This window comes from Coffea eugenioides, chromosome 2 (genome assembly GCF_003713205.1).
Source record: "Coffea eugenioides isolate CCC68of chromosome 2, Ceug_1.0, whole genome shotgun sequence".
In the NCBI taxonomy this organism is placed as follows: domain Eukaryota; kingdom Viridiplantae; phylum Streptophyta; class Magnoliopsida; order Gentianales; family Rubiaceae; genus Coffea; species Coffea eugenioides.
In genome coordinates this window covers 1,662,481-1,683,881 of record NC_040036.1, presented here as the reverse complement: position 1 = coordinate 1,683,881, position 21,401 = coordinate 1,662,481, and the positions used below count along the sequence as shown (strand labels likewise).

The 21,401-nt window shown below is 35.4% G+C and overlaps 2 protein-coding genes across 4 annotated transcripts; one reads left to right on the top strand and one right to left on the bottom strand.

Annotated features, from left to right (window-relative positions):
• The first annotated feature begins 996 nt into the window (after positions 1 to 996).
• Positions 997 to 7,801, top strand: LOC113763549 (WD repeat-containing protein 91 homolog). The gene is made up of 16 exons (XM_027307383.1): positions 997 to 1,233; positions 2,192 to 2,652; positions 2,772 to 2,894; positions 3,258 to 3,399; positions 3,466 to 3,707; positions 4,521 to 4,579; positions 4,725 to 4,819; positions 4,920 to 5,022; positions 5,166 to 5,260; positions 5,345 to 5,407; positions 5,574 to 5,649; positions 5,766 to 5,874; positions 6,222 to 6,334; positions 6,528 to 6,586; positions 6,871 to 6,979; positions 7,170 to 7,801. The coding sequence occupies exons 2-16, from the start codon at positions 2,265 to 2,267 to the stop codon at positions 7,302 to 7,304; spliced, it is 1,911 nt and encodes a 636-aa protein (XP_027163184.1). The 5' UTR covers positions 997 to 1,233; positions 2,192 to 2,264; the 3' UTR covers positions 7,305 to 7,801.
• Positions 7,802 to 7,958: 157 nt separating this feature from the next.
• LOC113760601 (protein timeless homolog) lies at positions 7,959 to 20,054 on the bottom strand. Of its 3 annotated transcripts, none has more exons than XM_027303244.1 (20): positions 19,879 to 20,054; positions 19,604 to 19,756; positions 19,354 to 19,513; positions 17,953 to 18,271; positions 16,956 to 17,093; positions 16,687 to 16,879; positions 16,465 to 16,595; positions 15,311 to 15,520; positions 14,883 to 15,049; positions 13,937 to 14,015; positions 12,687 to 13,184; positions 12,209 to 12,570; positions 11,798 to 11,887; positions 11,613 to 11,717; positions 11,064 to 11,282; positions 10,754 to 10,822; positions 10,367 to 10,594; positions 9,325 to 9,426; positions 8,930 to 9,022; positions 7,959 to 8,482 (listed from the first exon to the last, which is right to left on the bottom strand). In XM_027303244.1, the coding sequence occupies exons 1-20, from the start codon at positions 19,973 to 19,975 to the stop codon at positions 8,215 to 8,217; spliced, it is 3,681 nt and encodes a 1,226-aa protein (XP_027159045.1). In that variant the 5' UTR covers positions 19,976 to 20,054; the 3' UTR covers positions 7,959 to 8,214. The 3 variants fall into 3 exon arrangements, with proteins under 3 accessions (XP_027159045.1, XP_027159046.1, XP_027159047.1); XM_027303245.1 differs by having other exon boundaries at positions 11,798 to 11,881; XM_027303246.1 differs by lacking the exon at positions 9,325 to 9,426.
• Between the last annotated feature and the right edge of the window lie 1,347 nt (positions 20,055 to 21,401).

Sequence of the window (21,401 nt, the reverse complement as noted above, 5' to 3'; positions counted from 1 at the left end):
GGATGGATCAGGTACATCATGTAAAAATGTAGGCAGGCACTTCCATGCATATCAATCAAGCACCGTTTTGCTCATTGTACATGGGGTGTTAATGTTCTCAAGGTGATTCAGATTTAGAATTCCAATTTCCATCGAGTAATTAGATGCAGTAAATAATACTAGTAGTATTACCACTACACTTTTATATATGTAGAACAGTTTTTATCTTTTCCCCAAGTAATGATTGGTTGAAGAAGCTGCAATGATGAAGAGTAAATTTCAGTTTGAATGTATCATATACTCAAAAGTAACTAACTGTACAAATATCATTTTAGATAGTATAAAGCATGAGGCATGGGGTTGGTATAGAATTTTTTTCTCATATTTAATTTTTTTTTCAATTTTACCATCACAAAAGTAAATATTTACTAAGGATATCTTCTTCTTCTTTTTTTTCTGTTTGCAAATAAATCACAATATCTTTTATTTTCTTTCTTGTTTGCAACGAAAAAAGGACTTCTAATAATTCCATTGATTTTAATAAAAATATTTTTTTTACACTTTTATATATGTAGAACAGTTTTTATCTTTTCCCCAAGTAATGATTGGTTGAAGAAGCTGCAATGATGAAGAGTAAATTTCAGTTTGAATGTATCATATACTCAAAAGTAACTAACTGTACAAATATCATTTTAGATAGTATAAAGCATGAGGCATGGGGTTGGTATAGAATTTTTTTCTCATATTTAATTTTTTTTTCAATTTTACCATCACAAAAGTAAATATTTACTAAGGATATCTTCTTCTTCTTTTTTTTCTGTTTGCAAATAAATCACAATATCTTTTATTTTCTTTCTTGTTTGCAACGAAAAAAGGACTTCTAATAATTCCATTGATTTTAATAAAAATATTTTTTTTAAAAAAAAAAATTTACACACCATAAGGCGTGCTATTTTCCACTAGTCATAATAAAAAATCGTTTTTATTATGCCAATTACGAGGTGGGGACCCGGACATACGAAGAAACGACAGCGTTGCCCGGGTTCAGTCATCTCCTTACGTATCTATTACTGTTCGTTTCCGGCCTACAGGGAGGGAAGTCAGAAATCAATCAAGTCCTCCTCCGCATCAACGAGATTTGTAGGAGCTGTCGGAAAATTTAGAACACCATCGGTCGGAACGCCGGACGAGAGGGCTGAGAACGGCTAGAGATAAACAAGGCCGTAGTAAGACTCAAATATTTGTCTCCATTTGGTGAGTATGGTAGTTCTACTCTCCCGAAATTAGTGGCCGTTCAATTTCTAGGAGCTGATTTTTTCTATTTGAATTTAATTTTCATTCGTTCTTGATTTCGGAAATTATAAGCTAAGCTCTAAGGCTGTATCCATTACTTGTGTATTGACTTTGCAAATCGAGTTGATTCAACTACTATGCTACTAATTTCTGTTGATTTTCTATATTTGGCTGTATTAGCTTTCCATGGAATTCTTATTAAGAGTACTGACCAGTTAGTGCTAAACGATTAAGAATCTCTAAAATTATTTTAGTGGGATTTGAATAATTGTTGTGCATCAACTTGCACAATGCCCCCGTGAGAGAGAGAGAGATTTGTCCAACCGGATCAAATTCTTATAGTTTCTGAGGAGAATATACAAGGAGCTAAACTAAGGAGGAGGTGAGGAATTGTTGCAAAAATTCTACTGAATAATTTAGGAAAGTCCAACCGAACCAAATCCTTATTAGCTATTCTAGAGAAGTGCACACTACTGCCACTTTTATATAATTCCTTTAACATGACGTTTACTTTATTTGATTAACATAAACTAAAAGCTGAGACAACTAAGCTCGGTAGACTATGTTTATCAATGCAGCCTATTTATTTTCATATTCAGTATCACTAACAAGTTGGGTTCATTTTTTTTTTTTTTGTGAATTCATGATTTCAAATTTGGAGCATTTTAGGTTTCTTCTGTCAAAAAACTATGCAGTGTTTAGTGTTGTCTAAGTTTCTTACTTGAGAAAAAGCACAGTGTATGTGTTAAATTCATTAACACCCACTCAAATGCTCTTCTATTTTCATACCCAAGTATTTGTTTTCCATGCTGTGTTGCCCTTAGAGCTTGATTTACGATACCAAACCTGGATTTTTTTGTGGTCAATTAGAGGCTAGAATTTTTCTCACATTTTCTAACTTGGAGTACATTTTGCACAGAATTAAATTATGCTGGTCCTTGGCTTTGAAGTACTGAGAGGCTTGCCTTTCTGAGAGATGATAACAGGGCAAGATGGAAAATATGCTGTATGCGGAGGAGCTTGTTAGAGAGTTCCTTGTGTTCAGAGGATTCACTACTACTCTCCAATCTTTCGAGAAAGAGTTAGCCACTGATGTTGGTAAAGGGTTTCAAGTCGAAAAGATATTGGACTTGGTTTTCTCCATATATATTCCCAAGTTTCAGGCTGAAAGTTTGGTTGATCTGTTGAGTTTTTTCAAGCAGTGCTTTTCTTCATCTGAAACAGCACATATTGAAGCACTGTTGAAGTTGCATGTCTCTATTCTACGTTATTATATAGTATATGCAATACAATCAAGAAGGAAGGACAAAGTCGTGGAATTCTTTGATGCCCATGGGACTAACTTGCTCCAAAACGACCAAGAGTGGGCCTCATGGTTTGGTGGGTCTTCTCTCGCTCTTTCTCTCTGTCTATCTATCTATCTATCTTGACTCTTGGTTGTCACCAAGTACAATCATGTTTTTTTTCCTGATTTACATCTGCCATATGAATTCCTGCAGCCATTCCATATCTCAAGAACCCACATTTGGAACCACAGTTTCGCATGTACTTCACAAAGGAGTGGTACAATGCACTGCATCTGTCTGTTAGAAATTTCTTGAGCAAGATGTTTAATGGTACTCATATCCTTCAGTACAGAATATCTCTTTCATTTATGTCCTTCATCTTTCCAATTTTTTCCTGCAAATGTATTAAAACTTTTTCATTGATTATGGTTCTATAGATTCATAAGTCTTACTGGTAATATCTTAGCGTCTGCTTTACTTATTTCTTCTTCGAATTTGTTGAATTTAGCATGATCATTTATGTTCAAGAATGGATATAAGTCTGTTTCAGTGAAGCTTTCTATACTTGACAAGTTGGATGCAATTAGTTGAAAGACAACAGTCTGTCTGATGCATCTATTACAGTTATCATTGCTAAAGATTAAGTCTTGTTACACCCATTTGGATTGGATTGTACCAATCTTCTCCTTGACGATTCACGAATCCCAGCTCTATTGAAGATCAGTTCTGAAAGGATCACTGTGAACCACCTCAAGAAGGACATTAAACAACTAAATCTTAAACTGTCAGAACTCCAGGCCTTGTTGGAGGAAAAGGAGGCCCAATTAAGTCAGTCAAGGAGGTGAGTGTGATTAATGTTGATGCTTTGCAGTGTACAATGATAGTAACTTCCTTGTTTTTATGTCAGTAATGCTTTATTACAAGCAGAAGTAGGAATCCTGGCAACAAACAGCTCATCAAAGTTTGCAGCTGCTAATGCAGAAGAAAATAGCATTTCACGCAGGGTAAAATCGACATCTGATCTTGGTAAAATCAACAGCATTCAGGATCAAAGTGGTGATATGCCTGCTGAGGATTTTCATTCAACTTCTAGGGTAGATAGTCATCTTAGTGGGAGTGAAAGAAGCCATGATTTGATAGCAGCACAAGGTAATTTATTGGTGATACAGAACCTATATATCTATATAGAATGTAGAGGGAGAAAACTGTTTAATTTGGTATGTAGTGTATTTTCTCTTTTTACTTTCTTTGTGAAACTAACTTTTGAGGAACTAACTACCAATGGTTATGAAAACTAATCTTAAGTGCACATCTAGAGGAAAAACACAAAATTAGAAATAAAATCCATATTATTTTTTAATTCAAAATTTAAAATTGGCAAAAATGTACCACTTAGTTTTTAGGAATTACTTTTTACAAATATTTTAACAATTTGTTATATTGCATACGTGTTAGGTGTGCCATTAACGCTACTTTATATAAGTGCGAAATTAGGTAAAATTTGATCTTTTGGCACAAAGGAAATGAATAGTGTACAACAACACAAAAGATGGATACCCCTGTACTCATTGATGTGGACATCTTGTCCATCATTTCCACAGAAATAGTAAGGTGGCAGTATAACTCGAAATCACAAACTGGCTTCTTGGATCACAGACGATACTCTTGTTCAATTGTTACATCTTGGTAAAAACTCAAAAAGTTACTTCTTTTATTGCTGAATGGTTACCTATGAAAAAAATTTTTCAAATTCGCATACCAAGTTTAGTTGAATAGTTGATTAGGCATCAGTTACTACAAGCGCCACTTTTTACAATTTCATAGTTGAAGGTCTGCTCTAAATTGGCTTTTAAAGCAGTGGGTTGTGAGTTTGTGCTTAATGATTTGGTTTTAAATCAAGTTTGCCTAAAGTGCCATGATTGTTCGGGTGTTTTGTAATTTTTTTTGGTCATTTTATTGCAGAAACTGATGGTGAAATGCATCGAGATGAAGATTTTCCAGAAGTGAAAGTTGAATTTCAGGTAATCTCATTAAAATTCCTCTTGCAGTGCTTTTGCCTTTTTTTTTGGTAAAAGCTTTTGATCACTCTGTTTCAAGTCTTAAAAATCATCTTTAATAATCTTTATCACTTTGTAACATCATGCTTCTGAAACTGTTAATTGGCAGGAGAGATTTTTGGGCCACACGAGTCCAATCAGCCGTTGTCGTTTTTCTGCATCTGGAGACAATATTGCAAGTGCTTCTGTAGATGGCACAGTCAGGTATGCAACCAAGCTAAACTCCTGGATTCATTTTAGCTTAAAAGTATCCTTTTGTTTATAGTTATTTGTTTTATGACGACTTCTGTAATCTTAAATGAAGGATTTGGACGTATGATTCATCAGCGCCTGCATCGAGGAATGCAACCATCTATTGTGGTGCTGAGGTCCTGTCACTTGAGTGGGATTGTAAATCTGATCGCTTGGTATGTACGAGCTGGCAGTATAACCAATCACAATATGTGTCTTTGTCTATGTGTTTTTCTTTTCACTTTTTGATGAATAGATGTTTGATTGCTACCTGAGTGGATCTAAGTGCAAATGTTTATATTGTTGATCTTGGTGAAAGCTTCTTATTGGGACTGCTGATGGATGCATTAAAGCATGGAATGTTGATGCTAAGCGTGTTGTTTGTGATCTTAACTCCAATAGAGAATTCCCAAGGTGTTCATCTATCTTACTCAAGCAAGATAAAAAATGAGTTTCATGTCTGTGGATGATTTCCATGATATTGGTTTTTTATTGCAGTGTCTTGGATATTAAATGCAGCCCGGTGGAGCCAATATTCGTCTCTGCTGCAGCATCCAGAGGGTAAGTCTTTGTTATACTTGATACCCATCATGGTCTATGATCCCATTGTTTTTTGCTCTTCTTATGATGGTTTTTCCCAAGTGCATGGAATCATAAAGATTGCATGGGAAGATTTCGTTATGTTTTGTCTGATCATGAATGATAAAAACTAAAAGCACTTTTGTAGGCATGGAACAAATTATATTGATAAATTGGGTTTTGCATCTTTGACTGTATGGAACATGCGGTCATGGAAGGCTATGGTATGTGTTCGTATACATGCTTTGTTGGTTTCCTGATGCTAGAGCCTTCTTATGCTGTATCATGTTAAATTTGGATGACTGTCCTGAGGCCTTACCTCTTCTCAATTTTATTGAAGACAGTCCTTCCTTTAGGTAAAGATCCTCCAGCAATTACTTCAGTATGTTTCAATCACAACGGGAAGCTTTTAGCAGCTGCAGCAACTGATGGAATGATTCATATGTTTGGTATCCTTCAGTCATGAGGAAAATGAATTCCCCAACCTCCCAAAACATCCTTGAGGGTGTGTTTTATGTGTTTGCATATCCCACCCTGTCAGCAACATATTGGAAATAGAAGTGAAAGAGGGTATCAAATGTCTATAATAGCCCTGTCTTTACATAAGACCAAGAATAAATTAATGCTAGATTATACTACAGCAAATTTTAGAGAAAATGTTGAAAAGATGAAGAAAATAATTAAGATGTTCTTTTGATAATAAGTAATGTAGTTAAATGCGTTTGACATAATTTTTCAAATTTTACGGTGGTGTGATTTAAAAATTCTAGTAGGTATTTCACCTTGACTGGTATAGATATGTCTGCTGGCCTGCAAATTACTGGGTGGCCAGCTCATGACTCTGCAATTAGCTCTGTTCATTTTGGGCCTGACGAGACAAGCATTTTCAGCTTAGGTGCAGATGGAAAGGTAAGAGTTCAGTGTATCAGCTCCCCTTTCATTGTTAGCTTCTTACATATGCAAGTAGTGCTGTAACACATCAAAACTTCTTGTCCATTTGCTAAAATTTATTCTGGCATTTTCCTTCATCTTTCGTGATATTTCATTACATTATGGCAGTTTTTTTTATGAATAAGAATTTAATTTAGTAGTTCATTGCCAGATATTTGAATGGAGTTTGCACAATCAAGGCAAAATTCTTTGGTCAAGAAATTGCAGCAGGTATTTCAATTGCTTGACCACGTGATTTTAATATTTTTGGATGCTTTGCAATTCTTCCCAATTAAGGTTGAACGAAGTCACCATGGTATTGTGAACCCTTTACCTGTGCATCCCTGGAATGACTTTCGTTGTTTCTTTCTATCTTTCGCTCATTCCCGTTACTTCAGGTTTCCCCCATTTGTAGATTCACAATTGTCATCTTAATTTTGCTTATTATGATGACATACTGGCAAAATTTTAGACAAATGGAAATGAATATGTTGATGGGAGCTTTTGTGCTGTAGGTTCTGCAACTTTGAGAACTCATTGCACTGTAGACATGAAATGGCTTTAGATGCTAATGGGAAAAGACTTCTGCTGACTTCTAATTCAGTAAGAGCACCCATATATCAGGTAACGGCCATGCATTAAGCTGTTGCTACTTCATAAACTTATAGTCATTGCATGTTAAACTCAACGTTCCAATGATGGAATATCGGCTGATTTTAGTTTTGATTTGGTGATTGGTTGTTGGATATTAAATTTCATGGTACCTTAACTTTTCGGGCAATTACTCACACTTTTTACTGTTTCATGTTATCAGGTTCGAGATTGTACAACTGGGATGAGAACTCTTCCTCACAGTGCATGTGTAACAACGGTAGATTGGCATCCGACGTTGCCCATCTTTTTAACTGGATCTGCTGATAACTCGGTGCGAGTCACATCCATATCTTGATTCTGTTGTCTTATGGTTTCAACCATCTGTTCCCTGGCAATATTAATAGGTGGAAGTTCCCATCTGTTTCAGCTATAATACGCTCGAGTAGGCAATTGCTCGTTCATGTTCTAGATTCTTTTGAATGTAGGGAAAGTGACTTTACTTTTGGTTAATGGTTCCAAACAACGATGAGTTGTCTAATTGAGTGTGATTAGATCGCTAGCAAGAAAACTTGTGTCTTTGTGAGAGAGTTGGGTGGTTTGGGACTTGATGAATGCACAACGCCTGTCATCTTCGTATCCTTGTCAGTCGGACAGGCATACGTTTAAGTCATCTGTAATTCGAAGGTTCGAATGGGATAGATTTCTCCTTTCCTATCTCACAAGAGTGATAAGAGTGGAGACCTCTTTTGGGTCTTTTCAGTTTTTTAGTGGGGGATGTTACTTCGACTCTTTTGTCGGGAAGAAGCATGAACTGATGAAGGGGATGCGAGAAGATTTCATAATTTTTATGCAGCCTCAATCCGCCTCTTCTTTTAAATGCAAATTCTATTAGAATTGCGGATGTGATTAATGACAGGCATGGATATTTCTCCAAAAAAAAAAAAAGGGTTATTAAATGCTCAATCGAACTTCAATGGTTCAATTGGAATAGAATTAAGCCCGATTGACTCATTTAGCAGTCAGACCAACTCTTTAAGAAAAACCGAGACAGGCATACAAAACAATTTCTGGTTGGATTTCTGAAGCATGTTAAGCGAAGGAACAAGCGGGTGGAAAGTACATCCTCGGCCCACGCCTGTAAGCCGGCCAGGAATTTACACAGCCCCAAATTTATAAGACAGATAATTCAAACGCAAAACTACATGTGAATTATATAGCCATCCAAAGTGCAACACGTGGCAATCCTTCAGTCTCTCACTCTTCAGTTATTCATCATCATCAAGATCCATGATCATCCTCAAGTGCCTCCTTGAAACAATGGATTTCTGGGACTCAACAGGTGAGACTTCACCCTCAAAATCAGCCAATTCATCGTGCAACTTCTGAGGCTGCCTGTTATTTGCCTCGTTAGTGAGTGCGCTCACGGATTGGTTTACCCCCCAGAGGCCTTCAGTTTCAGTAAAGCCAGCATGTTCTGATGTGCCAGAACCCATGTCTAAGGTTCTCACTTCAGCTAATTTTTCTGTTGCATCCCTGACAAGGTGGATGGGTGTTCCAAGTTATAGTTAAATTTCAATCGCGGACTTTAGTTCACGTTGTTAATTTTGAATCTCGGACTTCATCTAAGCCCAAAAAGATACAAATTGCACCAATTTTAAAGAAACAACCAATCTATGCTATAATTTGAAAGCCAGCCCATTTCTAAGGTCATGTTCCTCCCAACTCCAATATAGCGTAACGTGGTATTATACGTGACTCAACTCCAAGCATGAGAATGATGGTATTAGTCAAAAGTAAATGTGAAACCTTTTGAGGCCGCCATGGAGCCCCCAAATGACTAACTAACTTCAAGAATACACTCTTCAAACCTCATATCAACACCCAACATATCTTGTCAGAAAGGTAAGACAAATAAAATGAAGGTAACTTATTTGATTAATATGAATACCTAGTATCGAAACAGAGAGACAGAGAGAGTACCTTAGTAATTCATCATGACCAGAAATGTCCAACTTTCCTCCATTCTCCTGGTTCTGCCTTTCTGTAATTTCAATTTTGGTCTGCTGACTTTTGCTGGAGTAACAGAAGAAAAATTAAAAAAGGGGTTAGCATCTGTGCTGAGATGCATAAAATAATTCACAATCAAAGACATTACTAAATTAGCTCATTTATTAGAGATTATATAAGTTTATAAATCATTGCTCTGTACAATGTCATCTTACTTTGTATGGCTACTACGAATTGATGGAAATTATGAGCATCTATTTAGATACACAAGAGAAAGGGAAGGAAATTATAATCATTTTCAATATCTTATCTAAATGAATGAAGTAAACAAAACGTCAATGGAAGAGAGAAACTCAGAGAGAACGTACCGCAGAAAAGACCGCAACATTTCATCATCAGAATTATCCAGTGATGGCTGTCTTGCAGACTCCGGGTTCTGTCTTGATGCATATTTAGTTTCACTTTTGCTCCTATAAGCAGCAAGTGAATAAAAAGATTGGCCACATCTAATGCACTAGGGTGAAAACATAAACAAAACCTGCCTTGCAGATAATCAGTAAGGTTCAACTGTCCCTCATTTTGCTCATCATGCAGTTATTATGAAAATCTTCGTGATTTAATTGGTCAGTGAGAATATATCTATGTTATTTTCTTAAAATGGAAAAGTAAATAAATGACAACAGGTTTGGTTACAACACTAACATAGATGATAAATGACTCCTTCCTTTGCCTCCAAGATGGTAATCAGGAGCATGATGAACAACATAACAGGAGTTGTCCGCCATATCTACGCATCAAAAAAGTATTTAGCACTTTGACTATTTCCTAACTGGTCTTTGAATTGTCAACTGTATAAACTCAGTAAAAACTAGTTTGAAATGACAAATTATCAAATGTTACCATCACTATTTGCACTAGAAGATTCTTAAATTCTTTTCTAACTGGTTACACAAAATTCAAAAGTTCAGGAGGCACATATTCATTGTGGTACTACATATGTTTGAAACTAAAGGATCGGAGGCAAAAGAGCATCGGACAAAGAAAGCAAGCATGGTAGCTTTTATGCTTAGGTGGACAAATGGCTGAAACACGGTATTCTGTAAAGAAAAATAGCTATGCATATGGTTCTTGAGACCAAAAAGTCAAAACCCTCCACGAAGACACTTGCAGAACTAAAATAAGCAAATAATATAGCTGATACATCAAGGATATATATAGCATGAATAATAATTCAGGGACGCAATTGGCCTGTAAAATACAGCAGGATAATAGTGATGTAAGTATATCAATGAAGGCCATTATATATGTCCACTGAGTTTACCATAAAACATATATTTGACAAGCAGAAATCAGTTATTGAAGCCAAGTTTTATTGTTCTATTGGCATCAGTAAAAGAAATTAGAAGTTACCTCCTTTTCAACGACATTAATGTTGCATTGTCAGAATCATCTGCACTGCCTGCAGAAAGTTCACTGGAATCGTCATCCCTCAAATGGAAATTTGTGTCTGACCTCTTCTTTCTGGGGACAAAAAGGCCAAGCTGCTTTAGTTTGCGCGAAACTTGTGCGGTGGAAACTGACCCCTCAGTATCCAAAGTATTGGCAATCATGTAGTTGCATCTCTTATGATCTTTAAACCTTCAAACCCCAAAGAAAGTTCATGTTAACTATAGAATCTCACATTGTTAGAATGCATCAACCAACCACCCCACTGCGCTCCACCCCCATGAGAAGAACAACTCTTCTGTAGAATCCACCATTTCACATCTTGTAAGTGTAGACATGAAAACAACTTACTGCTCATACAACTCTTTGATCCTCTGTTCCTGATCTTCACTAAGTGCACGCACTCTTTTTCTAGTGTGCCTGAGAAAGATGAAGACATGTTTTTATTTTTCAAGCATTCATATGTTCTTCCTATTTGTAAATAGAAATTCAACTAAACATGTGGCCCAGAAAAAGCCCGTCCTAATTATGATCTTCCTATTTGTATACATTTTGCAGATAATCTCATATCAAGTTATCTAAAAGGCAAGTCTTCCAGTCCACAAGCTGCTGAAAGCTGGAAGAGTGAACAGAAATTTCGCAAAGTTGGAGAATGACTCACAGTGGTTTTCTCAATGAAGAACTGCCATCCCCACTCAGATGAGTAATTTCACCATCTCTAAGTTCATCAGCAGAACTGGCTACTGACATCCTTCTCTTTCTTAAGAGTTGTAAACCTAGTTTCTTAAGAGTCCGAGGAACTTGAATTGGTGAGATTCTTGCCCCATATTCATCAAGGGCATTTGCAATCAGATGATAGCAATTTTCATGATTTTTATATCTGAAAAGTATTGATGAAAATAAACAGTTTTAGATCAAACAGAAAGAAAGCCTTGTTAGATAAACAAACGAGAAAGTAGAATCCAAAGGGAAGTAACGACTTCATGTTATCATGACCATATTTCAGATATTAATGCTATAGGATTAGTAGTCTTTCACAATAAATTGCACATACAGAGGGCAACAGTAAGTTTGACCTACCAGAGAAAATAACTGATGAGTAATCAGCTACTTCTAATTGACATTATACAGCATAAATAAATTAGTCAGTTTTGAATGTTTCCAAAATAAACTTTCTGGTATGTGTAAAAATAGGCATTGGTGAACTTACTTCTCATAAAGATCCCTAAATTTCCCTTCCAGTTCATCATTAAGAACGAGAGGTTTTCTTCTTCTCTGCAAGCCTTTGGACACTTTCTCAAAAGAATGACCATCCCTAAGCCAATGCACAATTAGAAATTATACAGGATCATAACAATCAAAAGGACAAAAAGAGAGTCTCAGTGGAATCAATACCTGCTATCATGTTCTTTCTCGCTAGCCTCATAGTTTGAAAATGAAACAATACTTTCTTTCCCATCAGCAAACCTTCTTTTGCTTCTGTCCCTGTAGTTCATGTTAGCTTCACAAGAAATTTCATAATTCCATGCAAATTTGAATTCTGTACACCACTTAAATTCGAATGCAATCGCATTCCATATACAGCCAGTCCATGCAGTTAAAAGGTACCCAGTATAACTTAAGAGTATTTGGAAAAATAATTTAAATTCCTCTTAAATATGCACTAAAATTTTTTAGAAGAAAATAATACCTCTTATGGTGAAGGAATTAGAAATGAGGAAGATGAATCAACAGATAAGAATGCACTATTTAAAAAAAAGATAAGAATACACTAGCTGCATAATGTGAACAAGAAAAATGACTCACTTCTCGTCAACCTCCTCATGAAAGGTCATAATATCAGCCTCATCATCACCAAGTGCATCAGCTATACTTCTCCGAACCCATCCTTGCCCGTAAGGCAAGCCAGTTTCTTCATTCAATCCACCTTTTCTAATTTCTTTTCTCAAATTGCCAACCACTTTCAGCATGCATTCAGCATTAATAAGGTGGCATTCTCCTCGTGTTTTCCAAAAGAGAACTTCAACAAAAAGAAGTGGGCGGGTCTTCATTTTTCTCAGCATTCTCCTAACTAAATTTGTCAAAAAAAGAACAATATTCTCATGTTCTTTGCATGGCCTTGACTTCTGCTCTTCCAGAATATCGTAGAATGTAGTGAGCAATGATAACTGTAACAATGTTCAGAGAAACAATATCATGAAATTGCCTTAATTTTCACTCTTAGTCTCAAATTAATAAACAAAAATGCATTTCAACATTCAAGAACAAAATCTTTAGTTGATACCTGGTATAGCATTGGAGAGAGTTCCAGATCTTCACAAACTCTGCGTAATAAGCTTATTATGTAGTGATTGGTACCAAGGGAATTGCTTTTATAGAATTTCAGCAACCAACACAAATTTTTTATGATGGTCTGGTTACTGAGAGCAGAGACTACAGTGGATATGTTAAAATCAACTTCATCTGTTACTGGCTGCTCATCACCAGAAGAATCATCTATTCCTTGATAAGTCTCGTGACAAACATTTTGTTCCACCTCTGGCTTGCTTTTAGAATTTACTATCTCTGCTCCAAATTCTGTATGCGGACTAACCTGACTAAGATCTTCATTTGTAGTCCCTACAGAATCATGAACCACTGCCTTTTCCTTTCCTAAAATGCCAACAGCTTCAGATTGTTCATAACTGGGGCCAATAACTTCATTCTGAGCAGTAACATCCTTTTCAACTGATTCATTAAATAGATCCTTTTTCACTTTCCTTTTTCTGGATCTTTTTGAGACCTTTGGCATGAAACAAATTCCAGAAAAAATAAGTCAAGTCAAAGTTAATAAGAAGCTGATTATTGCATAAACCATTTAGAAACAGCCTATTTTAAAGTTAAATGGAAAATACTCTATGTATTCAAGCTCTCTGTCTGAGAACAGAATCCGCATATTCTCCTTGACTCTAGAAATGAAGTTCCTTGTAACAGAGAATTGCATGCTCAATGGCATTTTTTTATCATTAAAATTTTGAAAGTCTTAATTGTAATACAAGTAAAATTTCAGCGTCCATCACAGAATATTTTCATATTTTCAGATAACTTTCAGCTTCTTTGGAATGTGAAATGTCATTCTAGGCAAGCAACTTCAGAAAGACTTAATCTGAAACATAAAAGTAAAAATGCTACTTAAATTTAACATGCAACACTAAGTTGAACATCAACATAAATTTTGCATGATAAGATTAAGTTGATCATCAGTTTATGATGAAAAATACAGTATGTCCTTAAGATTTTGGTTGACCAGAATACATGGACATCATCGAACTAATCATATCGTCAGCCCTAGAAATCTAAATAGTTATATTACAGTGACAGGTAGAAAGCACAGTGAAACAGCAAATTAACCTCCAGAAGATCAAACAGCAGCTCAGCTGTTTACAAGAAATAAATTTCTGTTGAAAAATTCTGAACTATTCCCTTTGAAAAAGAAATTTGACATCAGTCCTAGCTAGGAGAACCAGCCAAGATTATATGTACACCATAACATACCCTCAATGTGCCGCGTGTTTGGAGGTTTTCCAGGAGCCGTATAATTACATATAAAGTTTCCACCAAATCGGCAAAATCACTGGAAAGAACAAAGAAGTTGGATTATTAGCAACAAAATGGAACATTAACAAAAGCTGAAAAGGAAAACCATTTAAATAGCAACTTGGCACTCTGTGAACTTGCCAAGTAAAGAAAATAAGGCACGGCTTTAAAATTTTTCAACCATAGAAGATAATAACTTTTTCTCTGTAGACTACCTAATGAGCAAATTAGACTTAGTAATTTCAGCTTTTTATTCCATTTGACTATTTGAATACCAAAATGCATTCATAACTACAGATTTCTCAAAAATTAATGCCATATAAGCCAAGCAATGACTTCCAAGGAAAAATACCTTAGTGATACCTTAATGACATAAACAAGACAATTCCCAATTATGTTGTTCTAGGTAAATTAAGCTTAAAAATAAATCATCTTTGAAGATTCAGGAAGAACAGTGATAAGGCATTGCTATGGTCTTTGTACTTGAATTCCACCTTTATACTAAGAATAGAGCTTTCTACATGTTAATGTACTGGTACTTCCAGTATATGCATATATAAAGGAGAAGAAAGGCCTGAACTTTAAATCGCCCACCACTCGCTTTCTCCTACCATCTCAAGAAAAAGGTAAGCACAGATGTAAATGCAGCCCAAACTAATATGTTATCTAATACAATGTGCATATAACTGATCTCACAGATGTTTCTTATCAACAACAGAAATTTCCTCATCAAGTTTTGTCCTTATTGTAGTCTATGTTGCATAGGTAATCCTAAATGGGATAAGTAAACAAAATCTAGGAGATCTGTCTTTCTATTCAAGACATTCCATGATAACACTCAATTTGGAATGACAGATTCAAGTCAAAAAGTTTATGTGACTTCATAGACTTTGAAAAAGAAAACCTTTTAGCTTGTTTGTGTGTATCAAACAATTTGATCATGTTGAGGAGAAACTGAGTCATTCCTTCTTCAGTTTGGTTATAGAACAACTTGTAAAGAAGGATGCGTGCTGTTTTAGGTTCTGTTGAATCTTCCAGGGACTGCTTGAGCACCAAATCCAGTATACGGATCTGTCCAAAATCAAAACTGATCTGTTAGAAAGCAAAATTCAAGCCATGGATCATGCAAAAGAGTTGATAAACAAATTAGAAAATTCAAATACATGTGCAAGATGATGTCCCAAAATTGTCCAGGGCTTAAGGTAATTTAACATGAATGCACTACATCTGCAGGCATATGAAGGAACAAAGTACTGGACAAAGCATAACATATCCATTTCCACAGACTGTAAGCTACTAAAACAGTAAAAAATTAAGCAAAGGACGAGTCACCATAATTTTTAATAGAGATCCAGCTGCAGAAAGCATTTTGTAGTCATTTGTCTCCTTCAAGCCATCAAATGCAAAGCGCCACTTAGAAATGAGAACTAGAAACATGGACTCGTTTAATGATTCAGCAATTGGTCCACACATAGTACCCCCAAATAGAGTTTTATCAGCATTCTGATCAATGGATGATTTGCCGTCAACTTGAACACAAGGCTGTCGAGGCATAAAAACCAAAAGGACACAAGAATTATATAAAACACTAACCAATAGTTAGCAAAGAAAATGAAGCTAGAGATATGCAGCAACTGAAGACTCTTTTGATATTTTTTAGAGTTTACTAATTCATCTTGAATCCCCTCTCAAGATTTTCTAAATAAGAAGTCAAGGACTTGAAGCATGAAACCAAATTTACTATCTTACCAAGATAAATCATTTTAAGGCGTCAATGCTAATCCAACCAAGAGTGGCATTATGCATCTATCAAAAATTAATATCTTTCAAATCTGTATAATCTTTCAAAAAGTAATATCTTTCAAATCTGTATAATCTACAACACAAGTTTAACTGTAAATAAAATTCAGGTAAAGCACTACATAGCCCAAGAAATGTGCATACCCAACATAACAAAACTGCTAAAATTATTTCCCTTGAAGCAATAAAGTCCATCAGTATCTGGCCATTAAGTATAAAAATTGACCTGATATTAAGTCTACTAACAGACAAGGCAAATGCAGACAGATGACACCATTCAGTTTTGTTCATGTGATATGCTCTTTAATCAGACTAAAGCATTCAAACATTTAAAAGAAATTGCATAAAGAGTTCTACAACTCTAAATATGAGACAACAAAATTACCTTTAAATAAAACAATGGAATGATATCAACATGCTCAAAATTTCAATACTCAATTTATTGATAACAGAAACTTGCCAATACATTTGCAATTCAGCCAACCACAAAGCAGCAAAAATTAACAAGGAAGATTCTAGCAACCAAATACAAAACCAATGTGCTGCCAAAAAAAAATTCTCTTTGTACTTCAACCATCTATATAATAAATATATGGCAAGGAAAATATTTTATTTTTAGTACATACCAAAATCACTTATATAATGGACACTAAGACAAAATTTTCAGTTCCCCAAATATATTTTACCTTTGAATTCAGGAACTTGTGATATTGGAACGAAGTAACAAACCAAGCAACCTGAAAGAAAGTGACAACATCGTTGTTTTGAATTGCATGACATTCTTTATCAATATCTTCACGAATTGACTGCATCAAAACTGGCGAGAATTTTCCGATGGTGAGAACTATTGCAGAATTGCATAACAAGGAGGATTCAAACAGATCCAAAACTCCATTAAGCTTGCGTACCATTATATCCCCCTGATAGAAATTGGTCAATAAAATCATGAAGCAACTGCAAAATTTTGGTTTTTGTTGATGGAAGTTTTCCATGGTCCCATACTGTTCTTTTAGATGGACCGCGATGATTTTTGTGAGCTTTCAGTAAAGCATCATGAGAAGCAGAACAGGGATTTCCCTTAAATAACGTTTTAGAACCATCCTGTTGCAAACAACTTGTTCAGTTACTAACGGAGTGCATAACCCAAAAGGATCAAATGGCAGAGTAAACCTCATACCATGGTGAGGCGAGTAAATGTTCCGCTAAACTGTGAATAACCACCCAAGTTATGCAGCTTATTCAGCTTCCTTTTCTCTTTTTCAGCTTGCATGATGCAGCTAAGACCCTTGAGTGAGGATTCAACATTTTCATCCTCCTAGGAATCAAAATCATATGAATAGACAAAGTTGTGTATGTTAGCATATATGTGTATATAGCACAGACACTGGGGAAACAAAGCATAAACATGATTGAAAAAGAATTAAGTGTAAAATCAATAGCAACACAACCATGCAACTAATATCATTTCCAGGTGATCAAGTTTACCAATTAGTTTTAACTAGTCAAGGTCAGGCCCCCTGGATAACAAGCTGTAGAGGGTTATGTATCATCAGATATGTGTTGTCCATAAAAGGGAAAAAAAAGGTTTCCATTTGGTATAGATATATCCATAATTGTCCTAATGTACCCTTTGTCAAATTAGAGAGAAAGCTTCAGGGAAACAAAGCCATTTTGTCTGAGGCCCTTCTGGGAAAATGAAGCAAAAAAACTGGTAAAAGAGCAAATTGTTAAAAACTTACAAAAGCACTTTTGATTGTGTTTGCTTTTGGTGAAAATTACAGCTGTCTCATTGCCATAAGCCAAATTTGATGAGTTTGAATTTAGTTGCCCTATAATTGTCAGTGTTTACTGGTTTCAGAATAACTGCTATCCTTTTGTCTGATGCTTGACTTCAAGATGCTCAGCAACTCAAAATAAAAGGTTAAGTTTCTGCAATGGTAGCTTTTAAAAAAAAATGCTTCCAACATATTACTTTCTTCTTTGAAGTGAATTCAGAAAAGATTGAAAATGAAGTGCTCAGCCTACCATAACAAAATCATTTGAATTTCCAATTTCTATATAAGTTTTGACCACTGTTCTATTTTTATGGTAACTTTCAGACATTACACTGCTACACAAAGCATGAAACATAAAGATGCAAGGCCTATTACTGGAGGCAATGAAGATAAACAAACCTTTGAGTTTTCTAAATAGGCTTTAGCAATCAACTCTGGCTCTTGACTCATAAATATGTAATAAAAAGTTTCCAGTAAAAGCAAGTTGTCTTGACGCAAGTAGCCACAAGAACCACCAACATGCTGTGATAGTACTAGTATTATTTCCATCATGTTTTCTTGAAATAACAACTCTAAGAACCTGTCTCTGAGAGATAGAAATTGTGTGGCTGATCCACCCACTTTTTGCTGGGTTGATATTTCTTGAATAGCTAGAAGGTTCCTAAATAGCGTAAGCACCAGCTGAACCAACTTCCAGTCATCTTCCATGAACATTTCACTGGTTAACAGGGAATTAGTAAATGGATTGAGATAAAGGCAAATATCAAACATCAAAAAGCAAAAGAGCTGAATCATTTCATGAGAATTGCATGAACATACAGCAACTGAGAAGTATGAAAAACAAAAATGATGTGAAATAGGAAAGAAAAGAAAGCCATCCAAGTCAAACAACCATTGAGTCAAATGTGCTTGAGACACTTTACCCATTCTGCATTTGCAGGAAAACCAGCATATTTCCAATATTCAGAGTCCATCGCCAAATTATGAAGTTATGCTCATATACCACATAGTTAGAAATTTGTTCAATGCCAGACAATCAAGATAGAAAAATTCTTGCTGACAGAATAGGGAAGCAGAAGAGAGGTGGACCAGGATTTGTGCAGAAAAGAATAAAACTACAAGTTCAATTTGTAGGAATTCCACCATAATTTGCCTAATGAAGCCAAAGTATTAATAATAATAATAATAAAGTTGGTTGTATCAACCTACGACACTAACGCTATTATTTTGAACTTCTATTCAAATATAAATTAAATATAAAGTTGCTAATATTAATCTATGAGACTAGTGATATCAGTTTTTAATTGAAAAAAAAAATGAACAAGTGTCCCAGACATTCATGTCTTCTATAGTCATGTTCCAGTTGACTCTACAGAAGAATAGGATAATCTTGCCAATAGGGAAATTAATTTCACACCCTTTCAGTTAGGTTATTGTTAATGGCAAGCTGACAATATCAGAAGCTCCAGGTGGAGATGTCAAAGCCTAATTTATATGCTTCTTACTGAGTTTCCTAATAACATGCAACTTAAACAAGAATGCCCCTTGCACAAGGAGTTCTAACAAGCCAATGTATCTTAATCTCATGCTAAAACATGTTAACTACAAATAAACACCTTTGCCAGCAGAGCGACATACAAAGCCACCTTTACAAGAGCTGACAATATATTCCTATTTGACTACTGCAAAAAGTTCTTGTTCTAAAATCAAATCTTGAATTAATCACCCAACCCCTGGAACAATACAGAATAAAATATGACGTCCAGTAGAAGACAGCAGCGGAAAAAAAAAATCATTCACCTTTCCAAATTCTCCAACGGCTTCTCCAAAAGAGACAGTATCACGGGAACAATCTGACTAAAGGTTACAGAAGATTTTACGCCCCAAAGATACTCTATTTGCTGTGGTATATCATCGGATGTTGGGTCAATTGGCATCGTGAGAAACACAAGAACCTTCACTGAAAAAATAATCCAACAACCCCTAAACAAGTTCCAAAGACAAACATATATATTAACCATTGAACACTAATGTTTAAAAAAAATGTTACCTGCATTTAACACTAAATTACGGTCATCTTGGCAATACTCCATAATAGGTATCAAATCTTTCCCCACGGTATTCCATTTACAAACTTGTTTAAAAACCTCTCTCGTCTGTGGATCATCTCGCCTCATAAACCTCAACAAATCCTTCAAATTATCTACCCATAAATTGCACCATGAGATGAAAATTAACGCCGGATAGTAAGTAATAAAGAAAATTACATTCTGTTACAGTATTTGCTTACTATAAGTAACTATTATTAAAAATAATGAGAAATACCTAGGCAATACTGGCTCTTGGAGTAGCCGATTCGATTGCCGTGGTCGTCTTCTTCGAGGATTCCTATACCAGCACAAATAGTTGATAGTCCTTCCATGATCCTCCTTAGTTGAGGATATGTTGAGGTTTCAGAAATGAAGGGGTTCTCAAAGGAGGAGGTGACAAATCGAGGCCAATTCAAGGGCCGACCCGAGAGATTGGTAGTTGGATCTCGACTGGAGAACCCCCGTTTGTTTTTTTTTAAGTTCAGCATTTGGGGTTTGTGGCGGCAAAAACTAATCGTCTTTCGCATTTTCCCGCGCTTTTTTTTTCTTTTTTTTTTTTTGGGGGCGGGGGCCGGGGGTCGTGAATTACGCGATCTTGCAACCTCCATGGCATTTGGGTTGTTGCTGGGTTGGGCTATCGGTTTTTGGGTCGATCAACACACCAATATTTAGTTTCCTTCCTCAAACGGTCCAACTTCAAAACATCCCATCTTACACCTTCAACTGCACCCCCCGGTCACTACCAGTACACTGAGTCAGCTTAGTGACAAGTCTCTTCTTGGATGGGTGGACAAAAAATGCTGGTGAAGACAGTAGATTTGGGCCTCAGCCTCACAGTCTGCCAAAACATTTCAAAAAAAAATTGAGATGAAACTAGATCTGCAAAAAAATCAAGCAAGCTGCTTGCAAACACCAGCGAACCAGCTCGATTAAGTTCGACTCAAGTTTGATCGATATCAAGCTCAATTCGAACTCAAATATAGAGAAATTTAACTTGTTAACTCGCGAATTGGATCAATTATATATTCATACACACACACATACATATATATGAACAAATTACCTAAATAGTCACTAAACTTTTTAAATGATCAAGATTTGGCTATTCAATTATTAATAATATATTTTTACCCACTGAATTATTAAAAGTATAAATTTTAGGTCATTCCATCTAATTTAACCGTTAACTTTGCCAGATTTAAGGGTTTGCATGACTTACGAGACATAAGATTAATAGTTAGATTGGCAAAATTAATAGTGAAATAAAACAGAATTATTCAAAATTTATATTTTTGATAGTTTGGTAGGTACAAATATATTATTAATTGTTGAGTAGTCAAAACTCGATTATTCGAAAAGTTTAATGACTATCCGAATAATTTGCTATATATATAATTTTTTTGTTTGAATATATATAATTTAACATTTTATTTTTTTCAAAAAAATCACTATTTTATTCATTTAAAAAAATAATAATAATAATATATTTTTTTATTTTAACAAACTCGAATGAATTCAACGTGCCTCGATTTGACCTCGACGTCGAATTTTGATTTGACCAAATATCAACTCGATTCGTTTGCGGTGCCAGGCAAAACAACGTAGCTGCACTCTTCGAAGAAGAAGACGTTGAAGTTACTCCAACAAAATACGACAATTTGTACGTATGGTAAGACTAGTAGTACTCTTATTTCTCACCATCCGCCACCTATATATATATATATATATACACATATACATATATAGGGTAGTACTTCA